Source organism: Diplotaxodon limnothrissa, linkage group LG18 (genome assembly GCF_057381915.1).
Source record: "Diplotaxodon limnothrissa isolate DT_005_m linkage group LG18, D_limnothrissa_male_GT1.1, whole genome shotgun sequence".
Taxonomy (NCBI): domain Eukaryota; kingdom Metazoa; phylum Chordata; class Actinopteri; order Cichliformes; family Cichlidae; genus Diplotaxodon; species Diplotaxodon limnothrissa.
The window spans coordinates 10,182,369-10,200,309 of NC_140613.1; the positions used below are offsets into that span (position 1 = coordinate 10,182,369).

Below are 17,941 nucleotides of genomic sequence, written 5' to 3' on the forward strand. Positions count from 1 at the left end.
AGCCTCACTTGGAATTCACACGCACTTGCAATCCCTTTTAAAGGTAAATGTTATCACAATCAAATGCATTCAATTAATTATTATAATCATCAACTACTATTATCAGTAAGTGTGAGCTCAAATATCAAGGTAGAAGTTTGGGGAGTTTTATGATCATTTCGGCTTAATTTGGAGGCAAAGGCATTTGGGCAGCTTGCAGTCACTAAGTCGACCGAGAACCCCTCTGTATACCAAAATATTCTAGAGTCATATGTGAGGCATAACTGCCTGACAACTAAAACCTGGGTGAAATCGTGTCAATGAACAGTGAACAGCACGAGCAGCCGCAAATCTACAAAAGAATGGCAGAAAAAGAAAAGAATGAAATGAAAAGACCCAGCCAAAGTCCAGATCTCATCCTGATTAAAATGGTGCTGTGCACAAATAAATGCTGGCAAACCTCAATGAACTGAAGCAACACTGTAAAGAGAAGTGGGGCAAAATCCTGCCACGATAATGTGAGAAACTGGTAAAGTCCTACAGAAAACACAAGTACTTCAACTTATTGGTATTAAAGGTGGTTCAACAGGCTCCTTCTGTATTTTGTCTTAGTTTGTATTAAATAAATAGCAACACTGTGTAATGTTTTATATGTTGCTGTTCAGCTGAGCTTGTACTGGTAGCAAGGAACAAATGATTTTTTTTTATTATGTCCTGATACATAAAACCTTATTTCTTTTGTTTTCTTTTTTTTACCATGACTCAAAATTACAAAATTATAGAAAATCAGGCAAAGATTAGTCTTAGTTTCTCCTGTGGTCCCTTGGAATAATTAAATTTCCCACCAGTCTTTTAGAGTCTGAAAATCAACGTAAAAAAAACATAACTGAACGATGACGACTTTTATTTTGAAAAAGTCTTAACGACAAATGGTAAAAAAAAGTGCGTCTGCGCATGCGCAGTCACTCCACATGTTATTTTGGGACTGAACGTGTGTTTAGCTAAAAAGAGTTACCTTTTTCGCGTGCGAGCATTCGCACCACGCTTTTTACTGTCCTTGCCTTTCTCTTGTTGGTGTTCTATTACTGTTTTAGCAGCTGTTACACAAACTGCTCGAGGAAATCTGCTCAGAAAATCGGCAAATTTTAAGGAAAGCTAATTAGCCGGCTAGCTGAGCTCACTGTAGTCCAGCAGCATGGCAGCTGTGTTGGAGCTGGTCGCTGGCAGTTATGAACAGATCACCTTCGGTTATCAAGTAAAAACTGACGAAAAGGTAAGCTGGAGTCTCACAAAGCAACGACCTGTGTGTCACATAAAGGGTGTGAAGTTGTAATAATAACAAGCTCAAGTGTTTGTTGGTTGGATGATGAACATGATTTGTATGCAATGCAGTATTTATTTGATTATGAAGCACATTCATTGCCCAGTATATGAAAGGAGTGTAATGTAAGAAGTTTCGTGACTCATGACTCTTTTTCTCTAACAGTCTGCGGATTAATTTATATGCAAATAAATTGTTTTGTTATAAAAAGTTTTCTTTAAAAATAATTGTCATGCAGGAGTGGACAGCCAAAGCAGAATTCACACATCACGCTCACACAGCTTCAGTATCCGCAGTGGCTGCCAGTGAGAGGTTTGTCGTGACGGGGAGCAAAGATGAGACCATCCAAGTGTACAACATGAAGAAAAGGATCGAGCACGGTGCTTTGCTGCATCATGACGGTGAGTTTGTAAATTGTAATTAGTCTGTTTGATTTCTTCAGTTAAACATCAAAAACACCTAATATAGAAGTGACCTGTTGAATAATTCAAAGTGCGCTGACTTGATATTTTGTTTAAACTCAGTTTATTTCAAATTATTTTCTCAGCAATTTGAATTAACCTGAGGTTTAGATTGTTTTTGGTTTTTTTTGGTGGTGGAAACTCAAAGCAGTAACGTAAACGTCTGCCTGGTTTCTGCTTGTGGTGCTGACTGACTTCCTGCACAGGTACCATCACTTGCCTCGAGTTTTACGGGACGTCTCACTTACTGAGTGGAGGAGAGGACGGACTCCTGTGTGTGTGGAGCACGAAGAAGTGGGAGTGTCTGAAATCCATCAAAGCTCACAAGTAAGCGCACAGAAAGACGGCACAGACACACAGAGAGGGTTGTTTCTTTATGTTTGGTAGCGTCGTCAGTGTTGCTTTGTGCTGTGATGTCTTTCAGAGGTCATGTGACATCGCTGTCCATCCATCCGTCTGGGAAGCTTGCGCTCTCAGTTGGGACCGATAAGACACTGAGGTAAATTTCACAGCTCTCTTTAATGGTAGATGATTCAGATGATCCGTTTGCACTGATAAACAATGTTGGCCGTTGTGTCTTTGTATCCATGCAGAACCTGGAATCTCATTAATGGAAGATCAGCGTTCATCAAAAACATAAAACAGAGTAAGCTCCCATTTAACCTTTTGGGCGGTGAGGAAATTGTTGACGCATTTATGATTCAAACCTGTGTTCTTTGCACACCTGACAGATGCACACATTGTTAGGTGGTCACCAGACGGGGACAGATACGTGGTTGTGATGAACGACAAAGTGAACATTTACGAGCTGGAGACAGCCACTGTGACGGGAACGGTCGCAAACCCCAAAAGGATCGCTTCTGTCAATTTTTTAAACGTGAGCTCGCTGACCATGACATATTATCCAAAAGCCAGATTTTGACTACAGTTCTGACACAAAGTAAATGCCACATTTTCAGAGGTAGAATCACACAGACACAACATTAAGTGTTGTTGTCAATTTTCAAGAAGTGGATCCCCTCAAGATGAGGCATTTTCATATGAAGGATAAGCATATCTATAAAAACAACCACCGCTTATCTTTCAGAACTCCATCCTGGCCGTTGCAGGAGACGATGAAACTGTGAGGTTGTGTGATGTGGAGAAAGCAAAATGGGTGTGTGATTTCAAGGCTCACGAAACCAGGTGAATTCATTTATTCATTGTTTTCCCACCAATCATGCGTAGATCATACTGTCAATATTCTGATACGCGTGGTGATGGGGGAAGAAGTCAGCTTATCTTTGTGTCCGTTTGTGATGTCAGAGTGAAGACGGTCGACAGTGTGAACGTGGATGATTACTCTGTGGTGGTGACTGCTTCAAATGATGGTTTCATCAAAATGTGGAAAATTCATCTTAAAGAGGTACGCTGCGTCCTGATATTAGCTTTCTGGAGAACATGCATTCTTTGTTAATGTGGAAATGGACTTGTTGTAGACTACAAGCCACTGAGACCCACACACACATTCATACGTCACCTTTATTCTGGGCTTTTGTGCACTTTTTGCCTGTTATACTGACAAATTTGGGGTTAAGTATTGAGTTAAGTATTAAGTATGCACAAGGACACTAAGAAGCTGGGTCCTCCGGGTTTCTCTCCTGGAGCATTTTTTTTAGTCGACTAAAAGAGATCATAGATGCTGATTTTTCTTTTTTTAATTTATTAATTTATGTATTTATTTTTGCATTAACTTTGCTGACAATATTAGTAATACAATAAGATAAAATATCTTGATGGGTTCCTTTTAACAAGAACAAACTCAAACTTAAGTTTGTTTAAAATAAATATGGTATATTTATGATTATCCCGGTGAGCTAATACTTCTGCTGACCATCAGGAGCTGGAACCTCCCACACTCCTTGGGGAAGTGAACACATCAGCCAGACTGACATGCCTTGCTGTGAGGAGAACTTCACCGATGCAGCAGGAGATCACTGAGGAAGAAGCACCCCAAGCAACAACATCTGAAGGTGAGGTTGTGGAAACACTTCAGCTGCTTCATGATGATGATCGGTGAGGGGACACTCAGCTCGCCTGAATGTGCGACCCGCTCATCGGATCATTGAGTCATTACCTCACATTCTGATCTGTTCTTCTCTACTTCATATCACTTCCTACGGGCAAGGGAATGTAAACCTGAGCTAACACCCTGCTCTGTGTTTATCCGTAGAACTACTTCCCGAACTTCTAAGGACAAAGAGAGTCCGAATTGCCACAGAAGAAGTCGTCCTGGAAGACGAGAGCAAGCCCAAGAAGAAGAAGAAAAAGAACAGTGGAAAATAGAATAAAATGTTTTATTACCCATACACATGTGGATTTTTGTTCTGACGACCTGCAGTGTTCTACATCAAATGTGAACTTATCGCTGATGAAAGAAAAGCAGAACAAGATGGATGATATAATATTTCATAACATTCAAAAGACTGGCAGTTCTTGTAGAATCAAACTGAAAGTTACACGTCAAACAAAAGGAAAGTGGACTATAATAAGACCCATGTTCGTGAGTTTCCCCAGGCTGCACACAGACAACTACTCTATATAAAAGTAGACATCATAGCACAAACACTGTGGCAAATGCAAAAAAGTGCCTGGAGTCTGAAGCTACCAATGATGTAATGTAACAAAGATTTATTATTTTTCTTCACAGCTCAGAACCTTTCTTAAAACAGCTTAGGCTGGACGTCTGCCAGCATCTTGGTATGTTGTACACATTTTGTTATAGGTGAGATAAAGCACAACTGCTGAGTGTATTTTTTTTTAAATAAAAACATTTTCTGTCCTCGTGAGTCATCTCTTTTCCTCCTGTAGGGGAGTCAGGAATTTAGACGTTCTTTTAATTTGAAAGCGCATGCAAAAGACACCGGAAGTGAAAGACTTAACTCTCCATTCGGGAAGTTTCTAAGTGACAATCAGTGGAAACGACTGTTTCAAACTTTTAGTGTCTTTTAATCGGCTGTGTTTGGCTTCACTTTACAGTTAGGAGTTAAAGTAACCAGTTAAAACGACCTGTGGTCACCGTGTTAATTAAACTCGCTGTAGGTTTATCGCAGTAGAAGCTGCTGCTTTATGCTCATGGCTGTCGACTGGATTGGGTTCAGCTATGCTGCTCTGGTGTCGGCAGGAGGGGTCGTAGGTTATGTGAAAGCAGGTAGGCGAAAGCCTTTTAGAATAGACACATTTACATGACATGAACCCTGTTAAAGCGGACTTTAGACACAGATAACCACCTTTGCCCTGCCACTTTATTAAGTACATCAAACGTCATTTTACACAAGAGGCATGCCGCCAATGTATCCACACATATATTTTTGTCCAGCTGACTAAACGCTTCCTGTCTGACCATCTCCAGGCTGATTAATCACATTTTTTTAAAGAGAAAAACTGCCGGATTTTTAGCTCTTTACTATTATTAGTTTGCTCACAAACAAATATTTCTGTGGTGAAGTCAAAGGCATTTCAAACTTTTTCTATGGAGACGTTTTCAAATACCTAAATCTACTTAAGATAGGTCAATTAATTTTTTTTAAACCAACCATTTGCTCCTATGTCCTCAGGAATACAGAATGGCAAAGGTGTGGCTGAGGGTCAACATAAAATCCTGAGAGCTTGAATTTCCTTGAAAAAAAACATCAGCACAGCCTACAGTATCATATCTGAAGGAAATTTAATATTTTTGGTCACAGGCAGCATCCAAACACTCAGAGTGTATATTCCAGTACTTGGAAAACTGATTTTGTGAGAGAACTTAAATTTCACAAGTTTGTCACATATTGGCAAAATAAAATAGGAATGAACTATGACTCCAGGGCTACAAAGTAATCAAGTGTGAAAAATGATGAAAAATCATATTAAATTTGGTAAATCAACACATGTATTTAACCTCTAGTGGAGCTGTTACCTTGTAGAGTTACTAAGGTTACAAGGTGTGAGTTGGGTTTCAGTCGCCTCAAGATTGGGTGTTGTCGTCACCCTGCTGGGTGGGTGGGCGACCTGGGTTTTCAAATTGATAACATAGATGCATCTATTAGGAGTCTGAGGGGTAGAACTGGCAGCCACCAGTATTTTTAGGCTTTGCATGCATTTTTGTTTTTATATCAACCTACTTGTATCTTGGATATGCATTTTTATTTAATAGCATATTTATTATTATAGTGGCTCCATAGCATAGTGGTTTACATATCTGTCCAACAAGTAACAGATCCCAGGTTCAGTGCTGTGAGGAGAGACAAACCCCTTTGAAGTTTGTCAGGAAGGGTGTGGTAGGGAACAGAATTTCCCAAATCAAACATGTGGAATTAGTCACTGTGAACAAGGGAAGAACCGAAATTAGCTTTTTATTATTGTTTGTACCTGCCAAGGGACAACAAATGAAAATATACTAGAGGCTAAATCAGCACAAGGTGTCTTTTTTCACGCAAGCTCAGTGTGTTTGTGGTTAATCCCTGATAAATAAATGTCTTTCAAATGTAAGCTTTGCAGATAAAATCTAGAAACTCATCGTAACACAAGCATTCAGTCTCTAAAGTAGATTTTAAAATAAAACTTTGATGGAAAAACAAAATCACCATTAAAGCCTTCATGAAGAGCGCAGTTGCTGAATTATGGCTAGCTGTGCATTTGTAGTGCAGCTCCGAGTGCACACTTAGCTGCACTTAGCGGCATTCTGGTAAATGTAGGTCAGTGTTCAACATTAAGGGGGGTGTTTCGATGACAGCTAACAACGTCTCCTCCACAGGCAGTGTCACCTCTCTGGTCGCAGGGCTGCTGTTTGGCGTGCTGGCTGCGGTCGGCGCTTATCTGACATCTAAAAACCCCAGGAATGTGTGGCTTTCAGCCGGTGAGTGAGTTCAGGTGTTAAACAGCTTAAACGAGTTCAGTTTCCCGAACTTAGCAAATCTTTGCTCTTCCTTGAATGCAGGCACTGCAGGAACTCTCTGTGTGGTGATGGGACTGAGATTTCTCGGCTCCTGGAAGTTCATGCCAGCTGGTTTGATGACTTTATTGAGGTAAAAGCACAGTTTCTGTCAAACTGTACCTGCTCACTGATAATATATTTTAATATTCTGCATCATGTAGGCTGTTTTCAGACATTCAGTGATATACATTTGTTATGTTTTCAGTTTGCTGGTATTGATGAAGACCTTCGCCAGAATGGGAAAGACACAATCACACAAATCTTGAGCCAAAATAAGCGTTTTTAGTGAGTCTGTGAATACATAAAAGATCAAACTTACAGCATTCCTCACCATTTATTTTCTTACTGCAGTCATACTTTTGTTAAAAATGTGATCATATAGAAAGGGCTTCCTGGAGCCTGTCCTGCCTCAGATCACACAGTTGTGTTATCAATTATTTTTTCTTTATTGTATGAAAAACATTTTTAAATAAAGTTTTTGGCTGTGCTTAAATGTAATTTTTCGACCCATACAAAAAAAATACCATGATACTAATATTCACTCACTTAAATAATTACTTTATTAAACTTCCTGTTATTTAACATAACGAAGATAAAAGTGTCGACTGACTCATACAACACTGAATGATATTTTATAGCAGCGGCAGACACACTTCCTACTCTGGGAACCTTTCACAGGACTCCGCTGGAAAGCCGAGAGACTGCTGCGCTACCGGCGGCCGCTGTATTTGGCGGTCCAGTCTACTCGTCCGGTCACTGGCTGAGAGTTTGAGCTCCTGGAGAGGCTGGTCTTCGCTGGAGTGCTGGTGATGAATCCAAAGACCTGAGAATTCAGTTTCCTGCTTTTCCATCCTTCATACTCTGAAATCAACACAAAAAACACAAGATAATGTCAAATAGCTTACACCGTTTTTTATTCACAGTGTGTGCCGCTCTTTTTGTCTTACCTTCATTTGAGGGTGCCAGCTTGTTTAAGGTTTTGCTTTTCAATGGTTTGGTTTGCGGCTCCACTCTCAGAACAGCAGCAGACAACAGATCGACTGAAAGATTCGAAAAAAAGCTGAGTTTAGAGGACGGATACGCCGCCTTTTCCACTGATGCGCCAGTGCCTTATAATAAAATTCCAAATTTCTTCACGTTTAGGAAGATAACCTCTGGTTGAGAAACAATTTACACAACAGGCATGACTGTATTGCATATTATTGTGCAAAAGTCTTGAGCCACCCTTCATTCCTTTATATTTGGCTCGGAAAATATGAACTAAGTGCAACGATTTAATGGAACGTGCAGATGTAAAGGCAACAGCAATTACAGCAAAAACAAAAACTGGTTAGTGAAAAATTAGATTTTATGCATGTCAAACTGTGTTATCATTTTTTGTAGACTCAACTAAAGAAGTGTGTTTTTGCAACAGGCCGCTAGCAACAAAGCACCTGAAAATGCTCAGCTGTCTGTTATGTGTAGATGCAACATTGGTTCAAGCAGCCAGTGACCAAAGCAAAACTATGAGAGACCTTCATGCCTGGAGAAGTATTGCTCAAGACCACTTTAAAATTACAAGAAAGTCTGGCTCTTTGGTAGCAATGTATAAAGAAAAGAGTGGTGACTCAACACTTGCACAGTACTGTACATGCCTGTGAGCCGGATGCAATAAATTCCCCTTCACAGTTGAGTAAAAACACTTAAACTTGCAGTTGAATTAATCAAAACAAGTGTAATGACTACAAATGTTTTGACCAAGAATAACTGACGCTAACTGAAAATGAAAGTTCACATCCTTGGTTGTCAGCATTGCCTGCCCGCCCACCTGGCAGGCTGATGACAGTACCCCATCAGCCTTGTTTGGCCGAGGGGTAAAAACCGATTGTTGACCAAGAACAACTGATGTTAACTTTAAATGAAAACTAAAATTTAAAACTAAAAAAATATAACTCTGCTCATGGCTGTTTCTAAATCTAGGGGGTACTAAGCTAAAGTTTGGTTAAGGAGGGAATTAATGGCATTTTTAAAGGTGTTTGTGCCTCAGAACATGAAGGATCTGAAGAAAGAAGCCATGGAGTTAGAAAAGCTTCTCAACCATTGGGACATTTTTAGTACCGTGTGATTCGTGCCAGTAGATGCTCAACTAATAAAAACTGCAGAAACAGAGAAGAGTAATGAAAGGCTCTCACCAGCAGAGGCGTCTCCTATGGGTGCCAGTATAACCCTCTGTCGGGCTGCTCCTGTTTCGGTTTTTTGTAAAGGTGTCATGAACGTCTTGGTGTTGGAGCTGCTCACAAAGGAATCTGAAGAAGAAACCCCATCACAAGTTACAGTTAACCTCTTTAAGGCATTAGAAAAAATACAATTGAAGCCCTAACACACTTTTAAGCGATACCTTTCAAAAGATCAAGATCCTCTGAGGTCTTTTCTTTTAGAGGCGTCTTATCTGGTATTTTAGGAAGACCAACATCTAAAACCACGTGAGAGGAAACCAAAAGTAAGAGTAAGCAGAGGAGAAAGAGTCTTAACGCAAGCTGAAGAAGTCTTAGGTGGACGTATAATTAAGCTCATTGCTTAACAAATTTGCATCACATAAACTTTCACTTGACCTTTATTGACCTGGGAGCACCAGGTTGGGCTGGGTTGAGTTTGATCAAATCAGATTAGAAAATTTAGGCCTGCGATTGAAATCAAAGCATCCCCTAAAAGCATTAAACATTTGATTAAACTGTGAGTATATTCAACAGTACAGAGAAGGGCAGGCAGGGAAATGTGTGTCTTTCAACGGTGTAATGATAAAACTTCTAATATGCATCCATGAAGTTGTCTTGCCTCTCCTGAGAGGGATCTCCAGGCCGTGTCCTCTGGATAAACACGAGGACACTCCCAGCTTTCTGCTGGACACTTGGCCTCTTACTGAGGAGGTGCTTTTTGGATTTATGCCTGAAACAACAATGAAACAAACCCAGCTCAGGGTGAAATTTTGTACATTTGTACAGTCTGCACATTAAGAAACCAGACACCTTAACGTAATAGCAAGCTGCAATCAGGCCAAGCTAAGGTTTATTTTGTGACATATTTCCTGTGTCCTTTTATAAGTTTTGTTGTTTTCTTTCTAATATTGTAGGCTCCTTGTAGTACAATATAAAGTTCCTGTTGTCATGAATTGGTGATATATATATAAAACTGAACGGAATTGAATATATATTTTAACTTTATTGTTTAATGAAATTTAGGGCAGGTGGGATTTTTGTTTTTGGATTATGTTCACCTACCTTTGGTTCTTTTCATTGTGGCGTTTATGTGTAAACATGGTTAATTATTATTGCTATTATTATTACTATGTTTTCCTCACCAGGCATATATCTGGACTGGTGGAGGTAGTGCTGCTTGGCTGACATGGTGTTGGAGTCATCTCGGCTCAGTCCGTTGTTGCTTGGCAGTTTTGATCCTCTGTTGTTCTTTGACTCTGAAAATCTGCATTATAACGTTATTTTTTAACGTTTCCTGAAACTCTGATGACGACATTTCACCTGATGATGAGGGTCTCTCACCGACAGCTGTTCCTCAGAGAAGTGATGGTGGGTTTTTTGGAGATGGAAACGCCGGTGTCTTTATCGTCACTGTCGTCCCAACTGTCCACCGACCTGAAAGATGTTTGGCCCCACCGCCGTCGTGCAGGCCGGGCATGTCTATTCTCGGCTCCTCGCTGATTTAACGCGAGGCAAATGTTAAACGAGAAATGAGTATTAAATTATTATTTTTGTTATTCTTTATATTTAAATAAAGCTGTATCCAGTGTGGAAGCGTAAATAAAGAAGATAAAAGTTTAGCTCCCTCAAAAATCCAAGCCTTATACTAATCATCCTGCCATGATTGGGTTCACTGTTTAATGCTGCAAGCCTTCACCTCAGTGATGTTTACAGGCTGACAGTGCTCTGGTGGTCTTCTTTTCACCAGACTGAGAGGCTCCTGCTGCCCCTCTGTCAGTGTGCTGGGACACACTGGTTGAAGTGTGCTCTTCTCTATATCCTCCTGAGGAAGAGGAATCTGCTGGATAGGCTGATGGAGAGACTGGCTGCAGGTCTGAGGCTCAGCGTGGGTCGTGACAAGCTCGCAGGGGTCCAGATGAGGCTTACAGAGGGACAGAGGCTTCAGATCTGCAGCTGTCTCAGAAATCTTCTTCTGGGCCTGCTGTTCTGAGTGCTTTAGTGGGGCACCAAGTGTCTGTCCTACATAGAAGTATGGATACCTCAAAGCCTGGAAAACAGTCAATGGAAAAAAGTACAACATCAGAAATTGCTACTAAAAATTGTATTTTATAAAGATTTTTACTAACTGAACTGCTTTCTTTTGTAAATTGTTATGTTATTAAATATTCTGTTTTGTTACATCCCAATTTATTTTTCTCAAGTTACTTGTGGCATGGGTGTGGTCTCTGGCAGGCTGCAGAGGAAGGGTGACGCAGCGAGCTCCCGGGGCGGCGCAGGGGCGGGGTGAACAGGTGTGCTGGGATGTGAATGTGATTGTGACTCTTTATATGTTCACAGTGACAGTTGGAGAGCGGACGTGACAGCGGAGCGGGAGTGTCTGTGTCCCATTGTAAAACCACAGTAAAACCGAATGTCAAAATAAAGAAGTGCTATCACCACGTCTGTGTCTTGTACGTGTGTAAAGGGTCCAACTTCACACTACTCTATTCTACTCAAGCTGTTTTGTAACAAGTTGTGTTTCATTCTTTGACCCATATAACAGGATTACCTTATTTTTCTATCTATACATACACATCTACCTCTACATATAAGCACATATGTGACGGCCTTTTAAATATATATGAATTCCAAAACTAAAAAAACCTTATTTCCACACAATACTACATATAGGTTCACTGTGTGCTGCTTTTATTGCGCTGTAAAGCCTGTGATTCAGAACACTATAGTTATTAACTGTTTTATCTTACTATTATAGCTAATATTAGCTTCTTAACATTTCAAGGTGCTAAAGTAATTATCCAAAATGTGAAATTCATCCAGCTAAAAGCTGAAGTTTCAGGCCTGGTTTGGATATTGTGTAGACTGTTTTCTGAAAGAGCACCTAATTAATTCTTCATATTTTTAGCTTCGATTTCGGCGTCATGCATTGAGTTACGCTGGTGGATGTTCACTCCCTCAGCACATCCAAATGTCAAGTTAAGTATTACATTAACTCTCAAGATAAGCTGATTGATTCCCACTTGGATCATATTTCTAAAATTAGAAGCACTCAAGGTACTCAAAGGTGCTCAGGATAAAAGCATTTGGACGACTCGGGTGACTTTGCAGCTCAACATTAATGAGTCGTCCTCACTTCTGTCTATTTGTTTGTTTTTCAGACAATCTATGCTGGAGTTTATCAGGATCAGAAGTGGGCTTATTATGCTTTCACTTATTTTACCATATATTTAAAAATGTTTTTTGGGGTGACAGCCAGATTTGCCTTAAAAAATACAAAGACACAGTGGATGATAAAACTATACTAACCACTCTAAGGTTTCCATTACTTCCAATCCCACAGCCGACAAAATCCAACACACACACAAAATAAATAATTTAACCTGAGAAACTGATGAACTTAAAAAGAGCTGGTAATTAGCAGAATAAGTTCCCTTTAAATGTACCTGAGAAGCACTCGGTCTTTTCTCAGGGTCCCACTGCAGCATGTCTTTCATCAGCGTGATCGCGTCATCACTGGCGTTGGGAATCAGGGACCTGAGGCTGGTGGGAGCGCACTTCGGGAAGCGGAAGTTCATTGAGGCTGCGAGGTTGAAGCCCTCAGGCCAGTCCAACTGACGGGGGGTATCATTGCAAAAGAGATGCTATTAAAGTTGGTCAGTTTTGGGATAGTCATGAATATTTATCACTAATGTGTCTGGTTCCAGTGAGTGCAGGAGGCAAGAAGCTCTACAATCCATAATCTACCAGACTTTATACTAGGGAGCGGCCAGGCTGAATACTGACTCTTTTAAAAACAACCACATCAGATGTTTGTGTTCTCAAATACACCTCCGTCGAGTGATGTGTAGAAAAATTCAGGTCTGTAGGGCATGTGTGAAAACAGCTGTATAGTAACAAAGTAATACAGATGTATTTTGATGGTTCCTCACCTTCTTCAGCGTTCCCAGCACCTGACAGATTTTTAAGATCTCGTCCACCTCGCTGTTTCCTGGGAACAAAGGTGTCAGGGTGTACAGCTCTGCCATGATGCAGCCCACTGCCCAGATGTCGATGGGAGAGCTGTAAGAGTTGGACCTGAGCAGAACCTCAGGGGCCCGGTACCTGAAATAACAGCCCAGGGGAATATATAAAGAGGGCTTTTAAAAAAAATATAAATATAAAATGTGACCCCCTCAAAGAGGATGCTTTGATTACGACCATTTTTATTTTTATATGATAGATCAGAGATGAAGAGTAGATAAGGAAGAGGGGAGCGAGAGTGGGGAGACAGGCAGCAATAATTACTTCAGACCCTTTGGAGTTACTTCATTTTTTTGTATATTCAAGAAAAAAAAAGAAACTCTCACCATCTTGTGGACACATAATCTGTGTAAGGTGGTTGCGAGCGGATTTCTCTTGCTAGGCCAAAATCTGCGATCTTCACGAGCTCCGGGCCCATGCACAGTATGTTCTCCGGCTTCAGATCACGATGGAAATACCCTAAAAAGCCAAGAAGCATTCAAATTAACCCCTGCTGATATTCATCTGTGTAGAGATTTGCATTACTTTCTATATTAGCTTCTACAACTATAACCACGACGTGACGTAACCCCCTAATGAAGCAGGTCACAGATTTTAAACAGAGCTCGCACAAAAAAAGGATACCTTAACCATACAGCGGGAAAATAATAATAATAATGTAAAGAAAAGACAGGAGAAGTCTCTTACCGTGCTTATGCACAAATGCTAAGCCAGATAATACCTGGAACAAAATGTTCCTTATCTCATTTTCTGAAAACATCTGATCTTCTCTGGCAGCAGCAAAGTGGGAAAGGACAAAAGAAAGAAGGGATAAAGAAGAAAGAACAACATGCAAGCTTTTATGACATTAACACCAACAAATAGTAAAAACTGAGCTTTTGTTTGTTTGTTTCTGCTGAATTAAGCTTTGTTACAAGTCACACCTCCTCTTCTCACAGAAGAAGCGAGTCATTTTTGCTTGGACAAAGTCCGGTGATGGCCTACCAACAGTCCAGCATGCATCTACTTACCAGGTTTAATATCATTTCCATAATTCTTATCTTATGTATTCCAAGCCACTACTCACAGCATTTTATTTCTTATTTATTTAGTTGTGCATGAGTTGTTAGGGAGTTATTTTTATTTTACCTTTATTAAAATACCTCTGTGAAGTCACATACGTCTGTGAATAAATGACAGTCCCTGTAATATCTGAAATGTCACGTTTTTGATGACTGACTCAGGGAACGGCTTGTTTCTGTAAAAACCGAGCCCGACACACGATGACTCAAATAAAACCCAAATAATTCTCACATTCACAGCGGTGATTAAAAACACACAGAAATAGCTAGGAGGCTAACGCATCACACATGCTGCGATTTTGCTTTCACAGAAATTCACAATTCTGATTTTCTTACCGTTCTTTCATGAGCTGATAGAGGTTTTCTTTCATATACTCAAAGACAAAGTAGAGGTAGTCATTTTCTCTGATGACTTCCTTCAGTTTCACCACATTGGCATGGTTCAGCTTCTTCAGTGACTATTTGGGAAACACATGTGGGAGCAACCTCAGCTGATTTTCAAAGAGGATCAGTGTGAATTAGACTGCAAAACTACTACAAGTGTAGTTCAAGCTGCTAAATAAGTTATCTAGCTCATAGGCTCAGGTAGCATTTATATAAAGCTAGCTCATTCATGTATGCCAAGTTATACTACAATTAAAAAGGTCATGAGAACAATTTAAAGGTGACATCTAACTCTTTTAGAGAAATAAAATGAACGCTCATTTACAACTTACCTCTACTGTGGATTTTGTAAATAGATTTTATTTAAGCACGTAAATTAGATTCTTACCTTCACTTCTCTTAGGTTTAAGCATTCGTCCCAGGAATAAAACTTCCTCTTCATCCTGTTGGAGTGGAATAAATCAGATTTCTATCTTAAATCAGCTTTGTTTGCTAGGAGAGCATGGAGAAATATTGATCTATCCGCATGATCAACTAATGCTAAGCCCAAATGAATCCAAATCTGTTAAGACTTTGAGACAAATTCTGGATAATTTTCTGTGTTTAAGGGGTGCCTGGCTCTCAGAAAACACCTGTATCTCAACCTCCATATCAGTTTAATGGTAATTCTATGCTACAGTAAACAAGTCGATGCTCCCCTCTTATCTCTGTCTCACCGTGTCATAGAGAGCAGCAAAACACTCTCAATGACCCAAAACCTTACAGGTATTGCCTTAAAACCCGCTGATGGCACAGACATTTGGAAACTTTAACTGAAAGATCTTGGTGCTCCATCAGCAATCCACCCAGAAGACCAAGGTGATTAGGACAGATTTCAAGAAGAAAAGAGATGACCTGAAATCTGTGACCATAAAAGGCAAGGCTGTGGAAACAGTGCCTTGATTTTCCAGGTCTGCATACACACAGCAAAATACAACAATGCCTCCACTTTCAGAGAAGAAGAACAACAACTACGGGAGGTCTACCAATTGGAAAGTCGGTGGGTCAATTCACCAGCAGTTCCAGTCTAAATGTTTAAGTATCCTTTATGCGTCCATTGAAATGTTTGCAAAGTGCTTTGAGTGCTCAGTTAGAGCAGAAAAGTGCTATATAAGTACCAGTCTATTCACTTAAAACATAACCACTTTGTTGTGGACCAGAGGGCTTTGCAGGGACTGTGGAGGACATGACTGGAGCACAGCTGGAGCTGCCTGCAGCTGAGGACATGTACTTGTCTAGATGTCTGAGCAGGATCTCGAAGACTTAAGGAGACCCAACTTACGCTGCTCAACACCTCTTTGAACTGTTTCCCTCTGGCAGAGGTTACAGGACTTTCCACTCACACACCACAAGGATGAAAAACAGCTTCTGCTAATGCTGACATCTACTACTGCTTGTATTAATTCTTGTATTCCCGTTTATTACACAACTCTATACACTTGTAGCAGCCACTTGGGCTTTAATCAGCTTAACCTTCTGAGACTAAACAACACAGTGAATCCCTGACACGTTTACTGGTGCTCCACGCACTCACCTCTTTATGGCCACCAGCTCACCAGTCTCATTGCTCTTGCCCAGGAGCACACTGCCATACGTGCCGTCCCCGAGCTGCTTGAGTGTGGTGTAGCGGTTAATCATCCACACAGAGCCCTGGCTCTCCTTCAGTGAGGAACCCTGACAATCCCAGACGCTGGTCATTTTGAGCCCATTAACAATCGTCCACAGGTCAACAACTGATAGGCTGATGTGTCCTGCTACTGTGAGGCTGCCCTAAAGCTTTCACTGCAGAAACACAGGCATGAAACATCCATTCATCCTTTATGTTTCTCTCTGCAGACGGGTGATGTAGGGTAAGGCTTACCTTAAGAGGAAGACTGGAAAAGCCCTGCCCACTCAACTCTGCCTCACCTATCCTCCAGCTAAGTCTTTCATGGTGGTAGAGGAAGGGCGAGAGGAAATGGATTAAAGTTTTCATGGGATTAAGAAAGTCTGACACAAAGCAGACTAACAGGGGAAGCCTGCTTCGAGTCTGAGGAGTGTGAAAGTGGGGCACATTTGGTGTAGAATCTTCAAGTAAACAGCAAAATCAAACACCAGTATAATTTAATCTTTTTCAAAAAACTGTTAGCACACAGGCTCATTATGTTTAATTTGGTAGGCTTCCTTAACTTTTTCAGCAAAATGAATTCATGATTTGTTGCTAAAAAACACACTGGAAGGCATCGTAGCCCAACAACAACAAATCATCTACCATGTGGAGCACACCTTCAACTCCAGAGCCCCGGGTTTCATTTGAAACCCAATTAACCTACATTCACAGTGGGTAGAAGCAGGATGTTGGTCATTATTTAACAAATTAAGGTCAGTGTGTTTTTTTAACTGACATAAGATGTGATTAAATGAGGGTCTGTAGTAATTATAGCCCCATGATTAAATACGGTATCATCCATCCATGGCTTCATGAACCTTGCTTTGTGCACTGGTGCATAGCCTTGTTGGAACGGGGAGGGGCCATCCTCGAATTTTTCCGACAGATTTGGGAGCATGAAATTGTCCAAAATGTGTTGGTACTCTGAAGTATTAGAAGTTGGGAACTCGGGGGCCAAGCCCAACTCCTGAAAAACAACCCATAATCCCCCTCCACCAAAGTCTGGTGGAGGGGGATTATGAGGTGTTTTGAGATGTTCAGAGATAGTCATTTGTTGAAGACTTAACTTGAGACAGAAAGGCCCACAAACAAACAGCAGCTGAAAGCCGCTGCAGTGCAGGCCCAGCAGAGCATTAAAGAGGAGGAAACCCAACATCTGGTGATGCCCATGACTTCAAGATGCAAAGGGTTTTCAACCAAGTATTAGAAATAAACATTTTATTTTCAGTTATTCAGTTAGTCCAATTACTTTTGAGTCCCTGAATTGAAGGGATTTTGTTAAAAATGCTTTAGTTCCTCACATTTTTATGCAGTATTTTTGTTCAGCCCACTGACTTAAAGCTGACAGTCTGCACTTCAACTGCATCTGAGTTGTTTCATTTAAAATTCATTATGGTAATGGTACAAAACCAAAATTAGAACAATATACAGACCAAACTGTTTTTCTTTTGCTCCCCTTATAAATTGTAAATAAACTTATATTGCTTGGTATTTATTGCTCATATTTGGTTACGGTATTTTGTTTTATAATCATTTTACTGTTATCACAATTTTATATATGACTTTATTATTTAGTGAGTTGTCTAGGCGTGCCTGAGAAGGCAACCTTGAACTTTAAATCAGCTAATCAAGTATAGCGTTTTATTTTTATCGACCTGTTCTCAGAACTTTTTGATTACATCATGTATTTTCCACCAATGTCACAGTGTTGAATTTATAATTAAATGTTACATAACAGCATAATTCCAGTGGAAATTTAGCTTTGACTTTTCTCTGTGTTTGTGGTAAAAGACTGGGATTAAAACAGGACAAGAGTTTGTGCCTTAAAATAATACCTGTTAACTTTATAGCGTAATTATTCTCCTTCATTTAGCAA

The 17,941-nt window shown here is 40.3% G+C and overlaps 3 protein-coding genes across 3 annotated transcripts; 2 read left to right on the forward strand and 1 right to left on the reverse strand.

Annotated features, from left to right (window-relative positions):
• Positions 1–975: 975 nt before the first annotated feature.
• pak1ip1 (PAK1 interacting protein 1) lies at positions 976–4,528 on the forward strand. Its single transcript, XM_085377986.1, has 10 exons — positions 976–1,252; positions 1,539–1,701; positions 1,968–2,088; positions 2,186–2,260; positions 2,355–2,407; positions 2,493–2,638; positions 2,849–2,946; positions 3,067–3,166; positions 3,641–3,773; positions 3,974–4,528. The coding sequence occupies exons 1-10, from the start codon at positions 1,175–1,177 to the stop codon at positions 4,084–4,086; spliced, it is 1,080 nt and encodes a 359-aa protein (XP_085234112.1). The 5' UTR covers positions 976–1,174; the 3' UTR covers positions 4,087–4,528.
• Positions 4,529–4,731: 203 nt separating this feature from the next.
• On the forward strand, positions 4,732–7,132 carry LOC146613116 (transmembrane protein 14C-like). Its single transcript, XM_085378204.1, has 4 exons — positions 4,732–4,951; positions 6,539–6,640; positions 6,722–6,809; positions 6,924–7,132. Exons 1-4 carry the CDS (start codon positions 4,870–4,872, stop codon positions 6,982–6,984), a joined length of 333 nt encoding a protein of 110 aa, XP_085234330.1. The 5' UTR covers positions 4,732–4,869; the 3' UTR covers positions 6,985–7,132.
• A 295-nt stretch (positions 7,133–7,427) lies between these two features.
• Positions 7,428–16,115, reverse strand: LOC146613117 (serine/threonine-protein kinase MAK-like). Its single transcript, XM_085378256.1, has 15 exons — positions 15,952–16,115; positions 14,767–14,821; positions 14,331–14,452; positions 13,621–13,703; positions 13,260–13,392; positions 12,843–13,014; positions 12,357–12,524; positions 10,610–10,960; positions 10,255–10,409; positions 10,056–10,177; positions 9,533–9,643; positions 9,096–9,170; positions 8,890–9,003; positions 7,666–7,758; positions 7,428–7,579 (listed from the first exon to the last, which is right to left on the reverse strand). Exons 1-15 carry the CDS (start codon positions 16,113–16,115, stop codon positions 7,428–7,430), a joined length of 2,070 nt encoding a protein of 689 aa, XP_085234382.1.
• Between the last annotated feature and the right edge of the window lie 1,826 nt (positions 16,116–17,941).